This window comes from Dermacentor silvarum, chromosome 10 (assembly GCF_013339745.2).
Source record: "Dermacentor silvarum isolate Dsil-2018 chromosome 10, BIME_Dsil_1.4, whole genome shotgun sequence".
Lineage (NCBI taxonomy): Eukaryota > Metazoa > Arthropoda > Arachnida > Ixodida > Ixodidae > Dermacentor > Dermacentor silvarum.
The window spans coordinates 19,501,990-19,525,731 of record NC_051163.1 but is presented as its reverse complement, the minus strand read 5'-3'; the positions used below and the strand labels follow the sequence as shown (position 1 = coordinate 19,525,731).

At 47.9% G+C, this 23,742-nt stretch overlaps 1 protein-coding gene across 3 annotated transcripts in view; it reads left to right on the top strand.

Moving 5' to 3' along the window:
• LOC119466031 (uncharacterized) overlaps window positions 1-23,742 on the top strand; it is a 64,621-nt gene that overhangs the window by 3,953 nt on the left and 36,926 nt on the right. The window contains exon 5 of one of the 3 annotated variants that reach the window (XM_037698806.2): window positions 3,437-3,908. The exons of the other annotated variants lie outside the window; for them this stretch is intronic. Coding sequence (XP_037554734.1) covers window positions 3,437-3,501 — 65 coding nt within the window. The 3' untranslated portion in view covers window positions 3,502-3,908. Of the gene's footprint in view, window positions 1-3,436; window positions 3,909-23,742 lie in introns of those variants that run through there. 3 annotated transcript variants of the gene reach the window in all.

The window sequence follows — 23,742 nt, the reverse complement described above, 5'->3', positions numbered from 1 at the left end:
ATTTGTAAACATAGACATACTAACTAAATGAACAAGCATGGTGTCACGCGCGCACAGGCAAACATGAACGCATCTCACTCGATGACCTCGGAAACTCGCCGTCAAAACGCTGGAGTGAGGAAGCGCGGTGGCAGCAGCGAGCAAATCGACCTTCGTGCTGCGTCTCGTATCAACGAGAACTAAGCCGCGAAAATAAAGAGCACGGCGGCCTGTGTCACCGACGCAGATGGCTTTCAAGATAACAGCGGCCCGGACGCGCGCGGCCGCCCGGGCCGCCCGGAGTAGAACGCGCCCCCTCCGTATACCCTCCCCTAAGAGCGTTGCGCACGACGGAAGACTGCGCGCTTCCTTCCCGCTTTCCTCCCTTGCGTGCGCGAGACTGAGCCGCGATCGCCGGCTCACCCTCGCACGCTTGATGATGCCGTCGTACCGACTAACTCGGATCCAGACCCTTGTTCACTATGGTAGATAGCTTTAGCTTGTCCGCCCCACCTATAGTTACTGTTAAGGGAGCCTATACAGTTACTCTAGCCCGACCTAAGCCCGACCGCGTTGGCGGCGCCATCTTGTGGAGCAGAGTTTAACCAGAGAGGACGAGGAGCTGTTGTTATTGCAGTGATCATCCATAATCATACTGTTGGTGTAGAGGGTCGGCGGCGTGGTAATCGCCAACGCGCAGTTCGTTTTTATTTTCATTCGACGAGGACACCATATGCAACGGAAGAAGGTTTCTAATGCGTTGTTTGTACAAAGCATCACAATTAAAGTGTCGCTACTAAAGTTGTTATATAGTCGGCTACGTATCCGGTAAACCGTTATTCAGTGAACTGTGAAGGGCAATACTATACGGGGAGAAGCTAAACGTCAGTCTTCCAACTTTATTATTTTATTTCGTTTTTTTTTAACACGAAAGTGTTTTATGCCGGGGTCCACCAAGACTTCACTGACGTATTTCCGTCACGGAAATACGTCAGCTTACAATGTACACGAACATAATACAAAGAAAGAAACCAGAAGAAAAAGTTCCACAAACATGCAAAATTTGGATTGGAAATCGAACCCACGACCTCTCGGTCCGCGACGATAGATCGCCGAGCGTTTAACCCATTGCGCCACAAACGCATTTGCAGAGAGCTACACAGACGCGCCTTATATATCTAACACTCCTCCGTGTACCCGCGCTCTTGCTCGGGGCGGTGCCGCCGCCTACTAGCAGAAAAAGTTGTCGCAGTTTCACCTGAAAGGCGAAGCATCAGTTGCGATAAACTTGTAGAGAGCTATACGGAGTAATGATATTAGCTTTATCAGCTGTATAAACTTGGACATGCAGCAGCATCGGCAACACGCAGAACTGTTGTCGACGCCATCGGCGTTTTGCCCGCGTTCGCTCAAAATGCGTGCGGCGTTGGTGACTGTTGCCGGAGCCTCTGATATAAATAGGCACTGCGTGCCGCAGATGATGATGATGATAAGTGGTTCTTGAGGGAAAGGGAAAGGTTGACGCTATCTTCTGCAGCCCTTGAGTGAGCACGGCTCAGCGCCAACGGGGAGGGGTAAGTGGGAGCGAAAGAAGGGATAGAGTGGAGTCGCCATGGCTGGGCGAAGCAAAACCGGCAGGCATAGGCGGCACGTATCAGGCCGAGATGGAAGGCCTTGGTGTGCTGCAGAGTCTGCAGGGGTGTTGTGCCAGGCCGGTCAGGCCCGGGGTGGGGTGGGAGGCCGTGAGGCCTTCCCGCTGCGTGCCGCAGCTAAACGTCGCCTCCCTTCCCTCCCCCTCCCCCCCGGCCTCTCGCTCGTCGGAAGAAGGCGCGTTTCCTCTACATACATGGTGATTGTGAAGGGAACAGAGACGCCTACTTCTGCAGCCCTTAAGCGAGCACGGCGCAGAACGCGCGTTTGTTCTCCGCCGTGCGTTCACTCCCCGTTGAAAGACGCGCTCTTCGCCCCCTTTCACTCGCACATTACAGCGTTCGGTGCGCGGCGACGATTATTCTCCAAATGACGTCATACGGAACCTCACGGCGACGGCGATGGTGACGGCGACGGCGACGCCGACGGCAGAGAAATCGCTTTTGAGTGTCCATATAATTGCTATCGCAATATAAAGAGACGTACTGCATTATGACACTAACGCGCACCGACAGTGAACGCTTCGGGTGGTCTCAGCACTACGACGCCTCGATGCCAGCATTCGAAGGGACGCGGGCATCAAGAAGCACTACCAACGCCACCTAGGTGGCGTTCACCGTACTCAGCACAGCGGAGCGTGGCCTCCGCAATTAGCTCTGAAAATGTTTTCTGAAGTTGATCGCGGATGGCTGCAATTACGACGCGCTGTACGCGCTGATTTGACTCGGTGACGATTCAGTTACGTGCTTTGTCTTGCGCGTTGTATTAGTGTGTCAGTTACGTGCTTCGTCTTTCTCGCGTTGTGCTAGCGTGTGCAGCGTAGTGCAGCTTCCATATGCACGACGGTTGCTCATGGTCATCGACGTTGGTAGTCGTGATGGAGGAGACCGTGCCACCAGGCGTCAGCGTGGTGTGCATCAACGCCTAAGGGCGCTTTAGCCACAAAACACCAATAGACATTATATATCAATGTGCAATAAACATTACACTACTTCTGTGAAGACACGTTTCACTTTCGGTTCCATACCGATTCCTATATAAGAGGGATCAACCACATTTTTTTTCTGTTTCTTGCCGATCTGTCGCCGTGATGCAACTGCCTGACGCCATCACAAGCATTATTTTGCTTAGGGGCGCTAGAAAATGGTAAAAAATGAAGGGGACAAAGATAGATTATTGATTATTTATTATTATTATTATTATTATTATTATTATTATTATTATTATTATTATTATTCGCCAAAGCAGGACACCGCCTCTGCAAGGAAATTTTCCATATTTAGCGTAGCTTTTTAATAAATTTACTATATATATATATATATGTGTGTGTGTGTGTGTGTGTGTGTGTGTGTGTGTGTGTGTGTGGTGTGCGTGGTGTGTGCGTGGTGTGTGGTGCGTGTGTGCGTGCGTGTGTGCGTGCGTGTGTGCGTGCGTTGTGTGCGTGCGTGTTGCGTGCGTTGTGCGTGCGGTGTGCGTGCGTGTGTGCGTGCGTGTGTGCGTGCGTGTGTGCGTGCGTGTGTGCGTGCGTGTGTGCGTGCGTGTGTGCGTGCGTGTGTGCGTGCGTGTGTGCGTGCGTGTGCGTGCGTGTGTGCGTGCGTTGTGCGTGCTGTGTGTGCGTGTGTGTCGTGTGGTGTGTGTGTGCGTGTCTTACTATATACATCATGCGTGCTGTAGTAGATGCCAGAGCCACAAGATAGCGCCACCAGCTAAATGATGCACACATCTGTCTCCATTGTTCCGGTATTCCGTAAGCTTTTACCCTTTTACCGAAAGGCTAATATTTCCAACTTCTCTCTTCTTTGCGTAGGATTTGGAGGAAGACTGTTCTGGATTCTCTCGTGCCTGGTTTTGGCCAACATTTTCGTTGCCTGACAATGACATGACCGCGCCTCGACAGTGGAGCCACCTGCAGGAAAAGTGTTGGCGGCGTCACTGTGAGGACCCGCTCACCCTCAATCAGCTTCAGTCGGCACTCTGCGCACGTCATGCTCGGAAGAATACTCCGCGATTTGTGCCAGAAGCTCACAAGTGATCTGGGACAGTGGTGCTATACGTCAATCTGTGCGCTAAGTGAGAACAGCAAAGATCCGGGCTTTTTGTTGTCCTTGCACGTCCTCTCAAAAATGGCAGAAACTGAATATACTCAATGGGCCGGGAATGTGGCAGTATAGTACGGAACAGAAAAGACAGGAAATGGATATATGGACATATGCGTTCAAAAGTGACCAGACTTACAAGGGCTGAAAATTGAAAGAAAGAAAAAACTTCGGGGCAAGCGAAGAGAAAGTGTACGAAAAATGACTTGCCGAAAATTTTGTTTGCAAGTTTGCAATTCTGTTGTATGTGTCAGCTCACTTTTTACTCGTTGTACTGCACTACGCATCATAAAATTTCTGCCAAATCGTAGGTCACATGTTCAAGAGGCATTTTACCAGATCTGCAACAGTACTGCGTGTTTTTGTGTGCCTGTACTGTGTGACGGGTTGTTGATCCCGAGTGTACATTCGTATTCATGTCTGTAAAAAAAAAATGCTCGATATAACTCAGCCAAATCATGTATTGAACGTTAATTTATAGTGCTTGGCCGACGTTGGTAGTTAATCATAATGTCACTAATGTTCCCGGTTCGCACACTCCATTCTTACGCGCTAGTTGGTGAGGCCTCTTTACATATATATACCTGCCAACTCGTACATTCGCGTTGTTTTGTTTGCTAGCTCTTGGGCGAGAGCCACCTCTCTCGACGGTGATATATCGCATAATACCCCCTGTGATCACATCTCAAGCAGTATATACTTGTACTTGTAAACACTGTTCCTGCTAGAGAGGTCTGCTAATAACTAACGCTTTTTTTTTTTTTCATCGGCAATGTGGGCTGCCCCGAATCGCAGAGCTGTGGGACAGTACAGCAGCACTCTGCATTCTCATTCCACTTAAGATTCCCGTTATAATTGAAAGATTTTTGCTAATGTTTAACTATTTTGCTAATGTTTTTGCTACTGAACTAAATTGAATGGTGTTCCGCATAAAATCCAAGGCATATGAATAGCGCTCGAAATATTTGATTTTTTAAAAAACTTTTTAATACACATAGCAATAAATATGCGGGACTGTGTTTGTTCCAGTGAAATAGCTTCTATTATCCGGACAGTTTTTCATATACCTGTAACATTTATCCGAAACATTTGTTTGGCCCCCTCTACCTGGAACATAGGAGAAAAGGCAGGTGCAACAATATTTATTTATTTATTTATTTAAACATATACTACAGGCCCAAAGGGCATTGAGTAAGGGGGGTTTAGATTTTACTATGAAATCACAAGCAAACTCGTAGGAACAAGTTACAAAGCAAGTTTAGTGCACAGTCGTTGTTCCCATTGCCATAAGTGCCTCCGATAGTTGCTTCTGCGTTCCGTTGAGCAGGGCATTGCTCTGTCTGCCAGCTATATGATTCGATCATTCATTCACCCATTGGTCAAAAATGCAAGCTTTTGCTTTAAAGAAGGACAGGATGTGCAAGAGCTAGAACATTTACTCAACTTATCTATTCTGTTAGCATACCCATGCCTACTGCCCTGAAAGGCACCGTGTATATAGTGTGTTGTTCTTTTTAGATTTTGTGGGGATAGGTTACAATTCAAGTAGTGCCAAGTTCACGAGTTCCTGCATTTGCTATGATAAATCAGCATTTGTGCAGAGTATAATATGCTGGAGAGTTGGTGAATTCTGTAGTTTTGCGAGTTTTTTTTTTACAGGTATTTGTACACATGTGCGGCGCGTGAAATTGCCTGCGGTGATTACTGCCACGTTTCGCTCAACACAGTGATGTCAATACTGTCAATAAAATGTTTACAAAAAAAAAGCAAATGCTTTTGGTACTGCATGTTTCTTTGCGCGTGTGATCGCAATGCACACTAGTCACTCTGGTGCTGCCTCTCTGGCGCAATTTTCCTCGTGCAACACTCCGATTCACGTGGTCTATATATATACCGCCTCAAAGCAACACTATGAGGCACGCTGTAGTGGAGCCTCCGTTGTAATTTTGACCATTGGTCAAAATTATTCCAACTGGACAAAAGAAATTTGATAGTTCAGCACCTTGTCCGTCGTGTCCTAAGTCTTTTCGCATTGGTAATTTCACGCCTACAGTTTTCAAGTATGGATTACCAACACGCCCAGCTAACGGATTCTCTTGAAGCGAGCAATGCGGAGGAAGGTTAATGGAATACAGACTTCTAAAAAATCGCCTATGGCAGATAGCAATTCTAATCCTGAACTGGATTTCTCGAAGATGCGGAAATTGCTTGCACGATAAATCGAAATGCACAAATGACTAGCAAAATTTACATATTACTTATTAAATAATTTATGGCACATATTCCAATTTACTAATAATTCAATGCGCGAATGAATAATTAACACAGTATTGATAATTAGGTCTTATAATACTTCACGGCGCTTATTGCAATTTACTCAATGTCAGTGAGTTCGCAAGGCGTATTCACTCGGAAGGCATTCTCCCGATGGTGCTAGTTTCCAAAATGTAGTGCTGGTTTCAATCGCTAACAAAAACGCTATTGCATGCATTAAAGCAAAAATAACTGAAACGACAATTTATTTGGTCACACACTTTCGGGAATTAACATCTCAATACTTACAATAGTGGTGTCATATCCTCTGAATTCGTTACTATAATGAACACGCCTAGCGAATTTACCGGCTATAATTCGTAAACTGAAGCACGTGCCGTAAGGTAATTACTGAAAAATGTTATTAGTGAGGTTTTGTTATTAGGCGATTCCGCACTTCAATTTGTTGTGCATGTACGCCTTTTAGAATATTAAGGCTCAAGGACTAGAATTGTGATATCAATTCTGTATAGTCTAAATACCCCGTGCACTCACACGCACGCACACATAAACAAACAAACAGTATAATGCACGTAGTAAATATTAACCAGCAAACCTGATTACTCTACGCATATAAATTCTAGTTTGGCTAGAAACACATAAATATGTTTCACATTTGTAATTAATAAAACCTGTTCCACAAAAGACGAAAAGGCTATGAGGTGATTTCCTCGCAATTATAACACATTGTTTATAAGGTGGAAACGCATTAAACCCTAACTATACTTCCGAAATAGCATTAATCATTGTCACTTCAATCTGTTCAACATCAACTATAAAGTTATTACTACCTCGCATTCGTTGGAAAAATTCTCACAGCCTGAGGTCTTAATTTTGATGACATGTAATCGTAACGAAGTGCTGTTCTTGTATTCCTGCCTTCAGCTTTATTCTGCTATATAGTGCGCCGTCATGTCGATCTCATCAGGTGTTGAATCTTGAGTTGTGTTACAGCTGAAATATCTTGTGGTTTATCCAGTAAAACCTCGTTATCACAAAGTTGAAGGCGGAGGCAAAATTACTAGTTATATCCATCACTTCGTTATATCCATTATTGTGTGTTCTGCAATATCAATTTCAATTTCAATATCAATTTCAAGAGAAAGTTCGCTTACTTCGTTATGCACGTTATTTCGTTATAACCAGTTTTGTCATAACGAGGTTTGGATGTGTTAGCATGCCGAGTATAAGCACTTACAGCGTTCTTGCTTTTTCTTACGAGTGGTTGCGGTTCCGTGCTATTCGTTCTACTTATGCGCTTACGTATTGCTCGCTGCGGTGTCTAAATGGCGTTCAGCTGCCCAGCACACGGTCGTGGGTTCGGCTCTCTGCCGCTGCAGACTCATTTCGGCAGAGGCGGAATGAAAAAGAAACAAAAAGAAGGCAAAAGAAAACAGCTCGTGTAACATGCTTTGAATTACGTTAAAGAACCACAGGAGATCAAAATTAATCCGGAGGCTTAAACGATGGCCTCTCTCATGTCCCCTAGCATTGCTGATAAATGTCATCATCAGCATCACCAGCCTACGTTCAAATTAATTTACGGGGTTTTACGTGCCAAAACCACGATCTGATCATGAGGCATGTCGTAGTGGGGGACTGCGGAATATTTTGGGCCACCTGCGGTTCCTTAATGTGCACCTAAATCCAAGTACACGGGTGTTCTTGCATTTCGTCTCCACCGAAATGCGGCCGCCGTGGCCGGGATTCGATCCCGCGACCTCGTGCTTAGCAGCCCAATACCATAGCCAGTGCAACCACGGCGGCTGGCAACCCATGTCCAGTGCAGGACGAAGGCCCTTCCCAGCGATCTCCAATTTGGAACGCACGTAACCCTCTGATTAATCAATCAATCAATCAATCAATCAATCAATCAGCGCATAAGATTTGGTCGCAAACATCTCACTCTGAAACCTTCTTCTGCAAAAACGTCGCGGGTTAGAATGTATGCTACGGCGGTCGCATTCCCAAATTCAAGGAAGCTCGTATAGATAGTTTGCACATACGTCATCGCGGACGCCATCTTTAGGTACCAGCAGGTCGAGAAGTGGTGTAATCAAGAAACATGACAGCACGACAGGCGCGTCTTGCATCGAACGTCAAAGTGATAACAGCGATAAACCTGTGAAAAACAGTCGCCCTCAAAAAGCAAAACAGAGTGCGCGTGATAAGACGGTGCACTGACGTCATCGTAGCCGCCATCTTTAGGTACTAGAAAGGTGGGAGCTGCCTCCGTGACGTAACATGAAAACTATCTATACTGCGTCTTGTATGTGCGTTATAGAGTGCCACCAGCTGCAGTCCATATAATCCGAAGACTAGCACTATACGGCGTTTCTCGTAGCCCCCGTAATCAGTTCGAGCAAGGTCAATGAGGCAATAATAGCACGCAAGTTTCTGGTACACATATTTCACTCCGAGACCACCGTCCGCAAGCGCGTTACTCACACGACCTCTCTCAATGCCCCATCACCAGTATATAATGACATATGTATCCCGAATGTCGGTGGTCCAGTCCAGTCTGTGCAGCCGTTTGACAGCGAGCGTCAGAAGCTACGGTGTGCCATGGGCGACTGCGTCGGCTCCGAGCTTGACATGGCCGTCAGACCCAGCTCCATGGTTGACGCGGGAACGAGGCACTGCTCCAGTTTCTACGAAAGCGCAAGCGGCACCAAACCTGTGAACACGTGGGTGTGGGCACGCACGCGCGGTAAGGGTTTATAGAAACTATGGGCTTCGGCTAGTTTAGGATTCGCATCCACACTCCCAAAAACCGTCAGAACCATCCAGACATTCAGACGGGAGCGAACCGAACCATCCGTCTAAGGGTCGCCGCTAGATGTCTCTAGATACTATATGCCGCTAAAGTCCCTATATAAGAAAAGTAACGCCATCCTTTGACAAACGCCGCTTCTCTCTCTCCTGTCTCTCCGATGGGACGATGATAGCGAGCGCTTTTCACTTCTTTATATTTTCTTTTTTTCCGCCTCAGACACCATCACTCTTTTCTGCCCACATCGCAGATCACTTTCAAAATGCGGCGCCTGCGCGGCCGCGCCGAAAGCAGCAGCCGCTGGAGCAGCTACTGCTTCCCCCTGCCCGTCGCGTCCCCCTGCCCCCCCGTGGCACGCGCGCGATAGAAGACAGCGCGCTTCCGCCCCGCTTTTCTCCCTCGCGCGCGTGAGATTGAGCCGCGATCGTCGAATGACCCTCGCAAGCTTTCACTCGCACATACAGAGCACGGCGCGCGGGGACGATGTTATGTTTGGAATTAATGTGGAACGTCACGGCGACGGCGGAAATGCGCTTGGAGTGTACATATAAATATCGCAATAAAAATTGATTACAAGTAATTAATTACATGTGACTTATTACGTACTAACCAGCCGTCTCAAAACGTTCCGCTCTGACAGTGCTACGAATTCAGGCGTGAAAAAAAACTTTGAAGCTGTATTGCGAGAATAAGCGGATCTCTAACTTGCAACAGACTGGCTTATTCGTCATTACAAGTGAAGCACGCTTATGCCAGCACTATAGATGATGCGGTCTTAGATAACATCAGTAGCTCAGCTGGAGCACTCTGGAACGACCACTCGAACATGTCATTAAGAGCCGGCAGTCGGTATACCCAGCACTGACTCACCTTCTCTAGCTGTGCCCTGGTTCCCTAGAACTGCGTGAGCCACCGCACATCTATAGTCGCGCGACGCCGTCCCGTCTGCGATAATATCACTCACCGCCTGGTTCCGGATGGCCTCCAGCACCGCCCACAGCGGAACCTGCAGGGCGCCGACGATGACGAGGCTCCAGCCGACGTAGCACACGTGCACTGGGAACTGAATAGGACCCAGTCGCAGGGAGCTGCAGCCGGACAGCAGGCTCGTCACCAGGCTCACCTGCGAACGCGAGCCAGTGCACAGCTTGCGAAGCGCGACGTGTTGTTGTTGGCACAGCTCAAATGCCGAAGAGCTATGAAGCGTGTGTGAGCTACTTGCCGTTTGTAGCCAATGTCGCTGTGGCGTCGTGATGCTCAGCTCGAGGTTTCGAACTCGGTCGCGGCAGCCGCATTCCGATGGAGGCGGAATGCAAGGAACCGACCAGCAAGGAACCGATCAGCTCAGCTGTCTCTTTAGCCTTGGGTCACTAGTGCAAGCTACCCCGATTTTTTTTTTGTTTTGTTTTGTTTTAGTCTGATGAATCTTTTGCCTCATTCTTCGTTTTCGTTTCCAACATGCAGTGGCATCTCATAACACCACGCCATTCGCTGCACCTGCGCGAAGCTGCCGCTCCTGCAGACGTTCAGCGGTGGCACCTAGCGGAGGCTACGAGCCCCAGTGCCCCATTACACGGACCCCTCTTACATGCGAGAGCCCCTTCGACTGGCTGCGCGACAGGGACAATAATTTCGCACGCGAAAGCGTTAAATAAATTGGCATGCGAAAGCGAACAAGCGCGACTTGCTTGTGTGATGTTCGACCTGGAATTCGATCTCTCAAGTTTGGAAAACGTTCCAGCTCGCCTTCCCGCTGCCTAGGTAATCGCCCTCATCCCCGAGAAAGCGTCACCTCTATGGCCCCAGCCACGCCGTGAGCTGACACGGGTAACCGGCAGGAATATGAAATTTTCCAATTTCCGACGCGAAGGCCACATGCAATGATGCGACGTGCAGGCTGTTTGTAACCAAGATTTGAGAGATGCGCCAGCCTTTATTCTTCAACAGCTTGGCCAGTACCTTGATCCAACTGGTGAAGACGTGTGCGATTCAAACCAGTCGCGGCATGACTGTCTTCAGGATAAACTCTCCCGTCGTTGAAGTGGCTCGACTAGAATGAGGCGGTCAACATTCGCATGCACGTGCTTGACGAGGTGCTAGTGCCCACTGCAAGCACCTCGTCAACAACAAACAACGTGCAAAAGCTCTGCACACGCTCCGCCAGTGTGCCGCGTTTTCTCTCAAGATATGTAGCGTATGGCATTGGGCCAAAGCATTGGGTCAGACTGAGCGGCGGGTGCCTCATACCTCCTATTTTTGTGACAGACATTGCAGTAACGGGGTCAATGGGGAACCAGCGCTGGCCAGGAGGCGCTACGGCAGTTTGGGTGTGCAGCTGAAATATGCTGACACCATCCGATAGGGAGGCCCCGAAACTGGTACGACATTTTGGATGATAGCAGACGCGCGCCTGTATCAACGTTCGCTTTCGTTCTATGCATCGCGCTAAGCTCTGGCTATACGGCCCTACCTGATGCCCGGTGGACAAAGCGCATGCGCTCATACGTTCTATCACGCAGGTTCCCAGTCAGGCCAAAACCTGGACATATTTACCTCAAGATGAGCGGTGGAATTGATAACGCGAAATCGCAGAATGTGCAGCTGAAAACTTTTTCTACCGCTCGCTAGGCTGTGTGTTATGGCGCTGCTGCTGGGACGCGAAGTTTCAGCGCCGGTTGCCCATAGCTATCTGGTGAAGCAGAAGAATGGAATAGGATATGCTTGCGTCAATACCGATCAGCGCGCGCTGATCGGTATTGACGCGAATACTGCTCCAGTCAGGTAGACTGCTCCCTCCCTGATAGTGAGATTATATTTGGATCATCAAAACAGTGATGCGTTTATCTAGGAGTATCATCGTTTCTCTCACAGGCGCGAGGACAAGTGGGTGCGAGACACTGCCTCCCGCGTTTAGCCGATAGACAATCGACGGACACGCCCATTGCCAAGGAAATATTTGACAAGTGCAACTCACGGTTGCCTGCTCCGGACCACCGTCAGTTGCGCTTGGCTCCTCTGAGAGGCAGGACGTGTGTCGAATGAGCCCTGAATAACACTTTGCAATGCGGTAAAATCGGTTTAAAGGTTTAAATCATGCATCCGGGACCTCAAAGAGGTGCGACATAATGCTAACGCATTTCTCTAACATTAACCGCTTAACTTACTCTCTCCCTTTCCATTTTTTTCCTACCTGATTTACCATGATAGCTCGCAAACGCCGCTGCTCTAAAGCCCGTTTCACATGGTGCAATTTTGCAGTGCGTTTTTCGCAGCTGCGATTTCCGCAGATGCGAAATTCGCAATCCCGTTTCACATGGATCTACGGCAGCTGCGTTTTTCGCATACTCGTTAAGCATTTTGACTGGCGATGACGTATGAGCGAGCCGCTTACTATTGGTCGTCTGTTTCCACCGCTACAGTGGCTACCACCGCATCTGCGTTTTTCGCAGAGAAGTTCAGCACGCCGAACATCGAAAAAACGCACGCACGAAGGGTCTGGCGGCTTATTTTCCGCAGCTGCGAATTCACACGTGCGAATTCGCAGACAAAATCGCACCATGTGAAACGGGCTTTAGTCGGTATGAGGCGATGCAGCCAAAATAGATCACAACCACCCGCGGCTCTTGGTTGCGAAAGTATATGCACGTCGTATATGCTTGCGCAGCCGAGAGCATCCGCTTTCTCACTACGGAAGCCAAAGACTGCGCAGTTATTTCACAGAACGAGCTAAAACAAGAAATTGTTCCACACCACGCGACGGCAACACACGAAAGCAGCAACGCGCGGGCTCGCACAAGCCAGGAAGACTCGCCACCTCGCCTTTTAGAAGGTGACGGCTGCTCGGGAGCCCGCTTGCAAAGCACCTTTTACACACACACACACACACACACACACACACACACACACACACACACACACACACACACACACACACACACACACACACACACACACACACACACACACACACACACACACACACACACACACACACACACACACACACCACACACACACACACACACACACACACACACACACACACACACACACACACACACACACACACACACACACACACACACACACACACACACATGATGATAATCATCAGCCTATCTTTATGTCCACTGCAGGACGAAGGCCTCTCCCTGCGATCTCCAGATATTACCCCTGTCTTCCCTAGATGATCCCAACTTGCGCCTGCAAATTTCCTAATTTCATCACCCCAGCTTTCTGCCGTCCTCGACAGCGCTTCCCTTCCAGGCCTTGGCACCCATTCTGTAACTCTAATGGTACACCGGATATCTAACCTTCGCATATAACATGGCCTGTCCAGCTTCATATTTAAAGCGAAGCTCTATATGGCTAGGTCAAACGAAAAAGCGTCTGTCCGCGTGGCCTGTCCACAGAAAACTATCACCATCAGCATTGGTTTGAGCGTCGTCGTCTCTTCCGCAGCTGGCTCCGTTGCCGCTCATCAAGCGCAGAATTTCACTTATGTTGTCGTAATGGGGAGGTCGCGTTTACAGTGGTATGAGCCATTGCTTAAGGGGGTTATGAGCCATTCATTGTCTTACCCTGACGGACAGATTTAATTTTGAAGCAATTTAATGTCGAAGGATCGCAAGCGGCAATTTCGGGCGAATGCTGCTAACCACGCCTCCGAACAAACTCGAGACATCGAACGCAAGCGACAACGGCGGATTGAAGGCCATACCGTCAGTAATGTACGTCGTTTTCTCCGTCGCTGCCGAACGACGGAGAGAACGACAGCCGAACCTAACCTTATTAAAAAACACAAAGACGTAACCAATAGCTGAGTAATACTTTAATGAACCGTCGGGATTAACCCAGTCATAAAAACCGCGGCCGCACGTTTCAGCTTCGCGGGTTAACCATCTGTACGGATTGCTTGGGCGGTCATTTTTTTTTCTCTTAATGTCAACTACAATATCGGCTACCTCCGTTTGCTCTCTGATCCACATCGCTCTCTTTCTGTCTGTTAACGTTACGACACACACACACACACACACACACACACACACACGCGCACACGCACACACACACACACGCACGCACGCACGCACGCACACACACACGCACACACGCACACGCACGCAGGCATATCGCTGTTGCGCGACGTCGTGTTGGCAGATCGTGGAAAGAATGTACGCGCACTTTGCTTTCACGCCACAATACCTTTTTAGAGAGAACAGTCCTTGTACGCCTTTCGCCTGCTTTCGTAGTTGGCGGACGGAGGTTGGAACAGTGGCGACGATAAGGCGGTGACGACGAGCTTGCTTGCTTGCTTTGCGGGGCGCATTCATTGCCGAACGCCAACAGTCAAAGCTCCTTGAGACGCATGTGCTGTCTACTAATATACTACCGTCAGAGATGTGCTGGCTAAGGGCTCTGCATGTGCCTCTAATGAATTACGCAATGAAATAACAAACGATACCCAAACAACCACACTGCGGCAAATATATGTCGTCAGGCGCATAATTCCTTTAATAAAGCGAACAGCCGTCTTGGCTATTCACTTACATTGGCTATTCACTCACGTTTGGCTATTCGCTTACATTGATACATTGACAATCATCGTTAATGGTTTCTGTACAAGTTTTTCTTCTCTCGTGAGTATAGGGCTGCTAACTCTCAAATGGACAAAGTCGAATAAAAAAAGAAGGGTGGGAAAGGGAGGTAGGGGGCTCGTGACGACGACTGATCCTGTGAGTGCCGGAGCATCCACTTTTTACGTGCAATTAACAAAGCTGGACGATTTTTTTTTTTTTAGCTTCTGCTATTTCGCGATTAACACCAAGAAATGTGCAGTACGTAGCTGCCTGGCCCAAGATTCTAGGAGTGCTGATAGAGGTACTGTGAACCGTTACCTACACAACAGAACTTAAATCACGACAAAAATGTTACCGCCTTTATGTTGTTGTTGCCTCAAAACATGGCTCGTACTATGTTGATGCCAATGCAAAAGAAGACGAAACAAAGAGTACGAAACCGAGCTGTCGTGCTTTGTAAAAAGGAAATTCGGTGTATTATTCAGTAGTATGAAAGAAAACAATGTCAAGACCTTTATTCAAGTCTGAACTGTCAGAATAAACTTGGGATATAGTGAGCAGAATACTATATGACTATCTATATGGCTTTCATAGATTATGAAAAGGCATTTGATTCAGTAGAGATACCAGCAGTCATAGATGCATTGCGTAATCAAGAAGTTCCATTCCATTCCATTCCTTTATTTCAGCATTCATCCTTGAATGTACAAATGCTAGGACAGGAGCAAAAAGCCGCTATTTTAAGCGGCTTGACAAAGGCCCCTGCCCCTACAGTATTTGGCAGCAGACATTTTGTGAACATTTTTCACGCAACAATACATAAACCACATTTTGAAAAACATACACTATAACCATTTTTTTATTGCGATAGCAATTATATGGACACTTCAACCGGATTTCTGCCGTCGGCGTCGCCGTAGCCGTCGCCGTGAGGTTCCGTATAGATAAAATCTTCACCGCGCGCCGTATGCCCGAGCGGAAGCGTGCGGGGACGCGCGCTATCACGGAGAGCGAACGCACTCAATCTGCCACGCGCAAGCAACGAAGCGGGAAGCGAGCGCCGGAGGGAGCGGGGGGGGGGGGGGGGGGGGGGGGCACTTCTACTGTGCCAACAACCGCGCTCGTCGCTCGACCGCACGGTCTCTTATCTCCACACGGCTCTGACCTTTATGCACTGGCCGCTCAGTTTCCGTTGAAGCGATAGACCGCACGTACCTTCGCCCGCTGCTTGCTGCCAGCGTTTTGACAGTCGTTGTCTGCAGTCATTCAGTGTGATCTATTCATGTTTGTTTGTGCGCGTTCACACCACGCTTGTTCATTCAGTTAGTAATAGTCGGGCCACATTTTCCAACGCACGCTACACATGTAATGCTGCCCGGATCGGCAGTGCAGCGCTACAGGTGTGTCCCTTCGCACGCGCGCTGCCCACGGGAAGCGCTTCTCATCAACACCACCGTTTCACACGCGCCTTCTCGTGGTCATCGAGTCTCTCTTCATGTCGGTCTACTTACGCCGCAGCACACCTGCTTACTTAATCAGCTCATGTTTACTACAATTCATATTGCTACCAAAGCCGCTCACCTTACATCGTATGACATTGCTGTGTTGCTATCGCATTCATTGCTTCGCCCTTAGGGCGAAACTGTGACATTTTATTTACCAGCAATACACGCCTTTTCCCAGCAGAAATTAGAGATTTATGTAACGTCATGAAGGAATACATTTTTTCAGGTACATAAGAATATATAAAAGTACTTTCACATACAAGACAAATACAAAATTATTTCAAGCAAGAAAAGGAAACGCAAATAACAAACATATATTATTCACATGCAATCGCACGGCTAATGAAGTATTCTTTCAGAATATGACGTGAAACAGTCCTAAGATTCACGTTTTCTTTTTCAAGACTGTTCAGTAATACCGATATTCGGCACTATAGTCTGTCCTTTCCATAATTAGTTCGTGAAAAAGGCACGACCCAAGTTTCTCGCTCCCGAATGTCGTATTTGATGCGATGAGGTTTGCTTAGATTACAAAGATCAGTAAATCCCGTATGACCTCGTTTTACGCTTTCTTTATATTTCATAGCAAGATTAAACTGATAATTGTAATGAAATGGGAGAACATTAAACTTAGAAAACAAGGTCCTTGTATGACTGTCGTAAGAAATACAAGCAAGATGGCGCAATGCTTTCTTTTTTTTTTTGTAAAAGAGATAACGTCTGAATGTTTTTATTGCGATAGCAATTATATGGACACTCAAAAGCAGATTTCTGCCGTTGGCATCGCCGTCGCCGTGAGGTTCCGTATGACGTCAATGGAGATGAAATCGTCGCCGCGCGCCGAACGCTGTATGTGCGAGTGAAAGGGCGCGGGGGCGCGCGCTTTCACGGGGAGTGAACGCACGGCGGAGAACAAACGCGCGTTCTGCGCCGTGCTCGCTTAAGGGCTGCAGAAGTAGGCGTCTCTTTCCTCCTTTACAATCACCATATAGGTAGAGCAAACGCGCCTTCTTCCGACGCGCGAGAGGCCGTGGGGGAGGGGGGGGGGGGGAGGCGACGTTTAGCTGCGGCACCAAGTGCCTATTTATATCAGAGGCTCCGGCAACAGTCACCAACGCCGCACGTATTTTGAGCGAACGCGGGCAAAACGCCGACGGCGTCGACAACAGTTCTGCGTTTTGCCGGTGCTGCTGCATGTCCAAGTTTATACAGCTGATAAAGCTAATATCATTACTCCGTATAGTTCTCTACAAATTTGCTATTGCAATTGATGCTTCGCCTTTCAGGTGAAACTGCGACAACTTTTTTTGTGACGTTGTCCCCCATACAAGACTACAATAATTTGCATGAGAAATAAATATTGTGTTATACAGCAATAGCCGTAGTTTTAGCGGAAGGACATCTCGAAGCCTACAAAGCGCACCGCATGCTTTTGCCATACTTGTTGCCACGCGTTCTACGTGTTTGTCCCAGCTTAAATGCTGATCAAAAATCACTCCAAGTGTTTTCACGTCCGCGGTGACGTCAATTGGTTCTGATCGATAGAATATGTTTAGATTACGATTTACATGTCTTTGGGCGGGTGCAAAAAGGACAGCTTTGGTTTTTTTAGAGTTAATCTGTAAAGAATTTGCTTTACTCCACCAATACAGTTTATCAAGGACAGTGTTTGCTAGTTGTGATAAGTTATTAACATTACATGATTGGAAGAAAAGACTGGTATCATCTGTTTATATTATATAGTGTGATAAGTTACTGATGTTTGTTAAATCATTTACATAGAGGTTGAAAAGTATAGGCCCTAATATATGCTCCCTTGGGGAACACCAGCTTCTAAATTCAGGGAGTCTGAGTATTCGCCCGAGATGCAAACGCATTGTTTCCTATGGGTTAAGTACAACCTTAGAATGTCCAGGGGTAATCCACGGAATCCGTAATGTTCGAGTTTTTTTAGTAGAGTGATATGATTGATCCTGTCGAAGGCTTTGGAAAAATCAATAAATACGCCTAATGTTAATTTTTTTTCTTCATAGCCGTTCAAGATTAAATCCTTCTGTGTTAATAGAGCTAATTCAGTCGACCGGCCCCTGCGAAACCCAAATTGATGCGGCGATAATAATTGATATTTTTCACAAAACGACACAACCCTTTTACAGATAACCTTCTCTAAGCCTTTTGATATGACAGGAAGCATTGATACCGGCCGACAGTTTGACACGTCATTTCTGTCCCCTGATTTGAACACAGCAGTAACCTTTGCCTGTTGCATTTTTGTAGGGGAGACGCCAGTACACAAGCAAACATTGAATACGTGGGTGAAAGCGGGCATTGCAAATTTAATTGGTTTAATCTGGAGACCATCAATGTCACGTGCCTTACTGTTCTTTAAGGATATAAAAGCAGAGTAAACCTCCTCAGGTGTCGTAGGCTCAAAAAAAAAAAAAAAAAAACGCTGTATTTACACTGGGTGCACCCAAAAAATTGAGAGCATCTATATTGTGAGCGCTTATCACTAAATTTGTAAAGTGTTCATTCAGACGATTTGCTAATTCTATACCCTTTAGCTGCTTCCCATTCTCTGTAATCTCGAGCTCTTCATATTGACTTCTGTCGCGATTTAGGAGCCATACAGCTTTCTGTTGCTCAATACCTGCTACATGATTGTGTTTTTTCCGAGTGTGAAAGAAGCCCGCGAATACACGCAGAATTGCCGCGCGACTGGCCGCTCGAGGCATTTTGCGTGTATTCACAGGCTTCTTTCCCGCTCGGAAAAAACACATTTATGTAGCACGTATTGAGCAACAGAAAGCTGTATCGGGAGTTTTTCATGTTGCTCTACAATCTTCTCATTGACACTTTGATAATTAGGACAGTACTTCTCGAGTTCGATAATTAATTAAAAGTACCTAATTAAACCTCAGTAACCAAAAAATTACTGGCGGCTACTCCATTGTACTAGAAACAATACGCAGTAGGTTTGCTTCGCGTAACGCCGTTCCTCTTTTTAAAAATCGTGCTGCGTGATAGCTGGGACACCCTGTATATAAATGTCTATCTTCGCAGTCCTTTTCGTGCTGTGTTGACAATCATGACACTCTTTTTTTTTTCATTTTCTTGTCGAGTCACGCATTGTAAGTGGTTCGTCCCTCCCTCTTGGTATACTTGTGAGGCGCCTTTCCAAGTGCGTTTCTTGACACTTTTAACAGCAAAGTTGTTTAATACCCGTGTCACACGGGCGTTTGGAAGGACTTCCAACCGATAGTCAGTTGACTCAAAGGTCAAGTTAGAGCTGCTACACGGGCAGTTTCGAAGGCCGCCGAGTCAATAGTCTATCGAGTCAACGGAGCACCCTACAACTCTATTGAAATCTCGATGGCCTTTGAGCAACGGAAGCGGAAACAGCGCGAACATGCCCTCTCATTCACAATGTGCTCGCACTCACGGTTAGAAAGAACAAATCAAACCAAAATGCTCTAAAAATACTATATATGATTGTTATTAATTATTCAATAAAGCATTTTTGCCACTTGATATGTGCGAACTGCACATACTCTCTACAACAGCGACGTGCTAGTGTTCGTACACTCTCCCTCAACTCCATATGCTGCCGGCTGCCGTCATATCGCCGCCATTTCGCCGTATAAAAAAATATAAAAGAAATTATAGTGCTTTTAAGTGGTTTAAATGTTGTTTAACTTTTGGTGACATGAAAACGAAAATAAAGATCCGCAGCGCCACACAATTTTGCGAGAAACGCCTGAACCACTCAACGGCCTTTCAAAAGTGCCGTGTAGCAGCGCGATAACTCATTTGAGTCGATAGAGTTGTGGCATTTCGAAGGCCGTCGACTGGAAGGCCTTCCAAGTGTGCCCGTGTGACACGGGTATTAGCCAGCCGTAAAACGTGCGCGTTTCACGAAAACGCCAGCCGCGCCGTAGCCATGGCAACCAGAGACGCCGCAGCTGCTTGCCACTGCGTTGCCTAGCAACCACTTCGCGGAGCGTCGCGCGCTATGCTCGGGAGAGAGAAAGAAAATGAGAGCGAGAGGGAGAGAGAAACAAATTGTAGCAGCACCCACGAGGCAACGCGCAGAGGTGCTGCCGACGCCATCCGCGTTTCTTCATTTCCCCGCATTAGCGCCGAATGCTCGCGGTGTCCGTGACTGCAGCAGGCACTTTTCCTTCCTCCATGGCAGCTGCCACGGCCGGACTAGAGGGGCGGCACGCGCGCACTTGCCGCCGTGCCGTCTTTCTTTCGCCGTCGCGAAAGAAAGACTGCGCGCTACAGCCCATGCGCCGTGACGTCATCCCGGCGTTCCGTCTACTGCGTGCCGTGCGTACACTGTGCGCTTTCGCCCCACTTCCCCTACGTGTGCTCAGACTGCACGTGCTTCGCGAGCCGTTCCCCGATGCCACGGACCACGGGGAAATGCTTATACACTTCGTATAGCTTAGCATCACTTGGCGTTACTTCGTATAACTTAACATCACTTCGTATAGCCATGACCAGCAAGGAACCGATCAGCTCCGCTGTGTCTTTAAGCCTTGCGCCACTAGTGCAAGCTACCCCGATTTTTTTCTTTTTAGTCTGATGAATCTTTTGCCTCATTCTTCGTTTTCGATTCCAACATGCAGTGGCATCGCATCACAGCACGCCCCTCGCTGCAGCTGCGCGAAGCTGCCGCTCCTGCCGACGTTGAGCGGTGGCACCCAGCGGAGGCTACGAGCCTCAGTGCCCCCATTACACGGACCCCTGTTACATGCGAGAGCCCCTTCGACTGACTGCACGACGGGGATAATAATTTCACACGCGAAAGCGTTAAATAAATTGGCATGCGAAAGCGAACAAGCGCGACTTGCTTGTGTGATGATGGACCTGAAATTCGATCTCTCAAGTTTGAAAAACGTTCCAGCTCGCCTTCCCGCTGTCTAGATAATTGCCCTCATCCCCGAGAAAGCGTCACCCCTATGCCCCCTGCCACGCCCTGAGCTGACACGCGTAACCGGCAGGAATATCAAATTTTCCAATTACCGACGCCAAGACAACATGCCATGATACGACGTGCATGCTGTTTGTAACCAAGATTTGAGCGATGCGCCAGCCTTTTGAAGCGAAAGCTTCATTACGCTACCTCGGGCAGCCGTCGGCGACTCAACACTTTTCACCTTGAGAGCTAGAGGTCAAACCACAAGAGAGCATTAAGGCGCGTTATCGGCACAGAGAGCATAGAGAGAGCATAGTCCGACGTTATCGTTGCTCACACTTTGTCTTGCATTATTACAAACTTATTCCTCGGATGTTTGAGTATGACAGCCCACAAACAAATATCATGAAACAAAACACCGGCACATGCCTTTTATGTTAAATATTCTCAAACTAAACATTAAAAGTGTGAAACAAAAAATTGACAGTCACTTTAGCATATGCCAAAGAGGGTGAAGGCGAAAGCTTGCGCGCTCAAGTGACATTCATTAAATTACTTGACATTCTCATTCGAATGATTTGTAACTTTTGAAGCGAACGCTTCATTACACTACCTCGGGCAGCCGTCGGCGACTCAACAGTTTTCACCTTGAGAGCTAGAGGTCAAACCACAAGAGAGCATTAAGGCGCGTTTATAGTCCGACGTTATCGGTACGCGGGCGAGCGTCATCAGACGCCGGGCGCGTCGGAGCGCATTGGCAGCGCTTCCAGTTACGTTGGCGGTGCCAGTACGTTGAACCATCGGTCGAACTATAGACGCTGTTGTTCTCGCCAACGTGGCATAACGTGTGCGCGTTCACGCTACGTCGGACTATATTTAGGCCTTTACGGAGCCCTGAAAGGAGACATTGCCGCCGTTGCCCCAGTAGAGTTGGGCCCGGCTGCGAGTTGCAGCCAAGTCTCACTACTTTACTGATCACCGCAGTGTCTTCATAGGCATAAAAATTATGAGTAAACACTGTATTCATTGCAAACATGTCTGTATATCATTGCGAAACCACACCTCAGCCTCAGCTCGACAATTGGCCTAGCCAGGGCAGTGAAGCTTTCGCTATCAACTGCAGGGTTAACCAAAGCTAAACCACACCAATTTTAGTCTTCAACAGCTTGGTCAGTACTTTGATCCAACTGGTAAATACGTGTGAGGGTCAAACCAGTCGCGGCATGACTTTCTTCAGGATAAACTCTCCCGTCGTTGAAGTGGCTCGACTTGAATGGGGCGGTCAACATACGCTTGCCCACTGCAAGCACCTCGTCAACAACAAACAACGTGCAAAAGCTCTGCACACGCTCTGCGAGTGTGCCGTGTTTTATCTCGAGATATGTACCGTATGGCATGGCACGGGGAGGGGGGGGGGGGGGGGCGGGGGGGGGGGGGGCAGCAGAAGATAAGTGTACAGTGGACGCACCACGTTGTTTTGTCAGGCACGTAAGGCTTCGTTTGCCTGCAAAAGATAGGATTGACGAGTCGTGTATACACCACGAGTGCTTCGCTTTGGTCTCGTATACGATGCATTCCGATGGGCTAGCTGTGTGGCGGCATTCCTCTTTTTGTTTGGCCCCTCGTAACCGTAACGCGTTCTTCAGCGAATGCTATACTGGTAGACTAAAGCATCACCGAGACTTCCGAATCAGTCGTAGGGCGGCAAGTGCAACGCGAATGTTCATACCGCTATAGCTGGTGTTGTGCTGTTACAAGAACGCAGGCTTGCCTTGCTCAGCAAAAAACGCGTATGACTCACTGGTAACATGTTTTTTGTTGTTGTTGTTGTTGTTGTTGTTTTTGTAAATTGACTGTGCGCACCACACCGGTACAGTACGTTCAACATTCCACGCCGGTTTGTGCAATCGAGAGTACAGCAAGTGTGCGGCATGAGACTCGTTGGAACGCCGAGCCTATATATATATATATATCGCTCGCGCGATATAGCTTGGCATTTGCGATGAGTCGTTTTTGTCAACAAAACTGCTTGCAGTCTTTCCCACGAACTGCTGAAGCGTTTCCTTGAACCAATATCCTCGCCTAGAACACGAGCAAAATTATTGTTGAGCCCCTCGAGCTCGGGAAATTGCCGCAGATCACGCAAGGAATCACGCACTCACTTCGCACACCTGCCTTGCGGTAATGGCGGCGCAGCTTGGAATGCAGCTGAGGCAAGGGTACGCGCATGCGCATAGCTGAATTCGAAAAAGGTCCATTTCCCTTTCGGTAGGGATCTCTCCATAGATTGTATCGGCTGTACGCTTAGGGTTGTATCGGCTGTACGTGAGACTCACGGAGAGTCACTACCATGTGCCAATGATATTACATTATGGGGTGTTACGTGCCGAAACCACGATCTGATTATGACGCGCACCGGACTCCAGAATAATTTGGACCTATATACCGGGGTTCTTTAATGCGCACCGATCTAAGTACACGGGTGTTTTCGCATTTCGGCCCCATCGAAATGCGGCCCCCATGGCCGAGATTTGATCCCGCGACCTCGTACTTAGCAGCCCAACACCATAGCCACTATGCAACCACGGCGGGTAGCATGTACCAATGAATTGAATACATTATTTCTATTTTTTTTTTCATCATCACGATGCCCGCCTTCGTCGCCGTCTCCTGATTCTTGCGGTGAAGACCCACATCACTCCGTCGAGATCGTATCACTTGACTCTGCCAGCAACAGCAGTGGTGCACGCTAGAGTGCATGAAGCTTGATGGCATATATGACTGCCTTACCACAGTGAAAATGTTTAAGGTAGTGTTTCCTGGCGTAATTCTGTAGAGAACAGAGCCGTAGTATCACTGATGCGTGGGTCGGGGCATTGTAGTCGAAGCCGCATTGTGAGAAGGATGAATGGCACTGCGCGTTCTG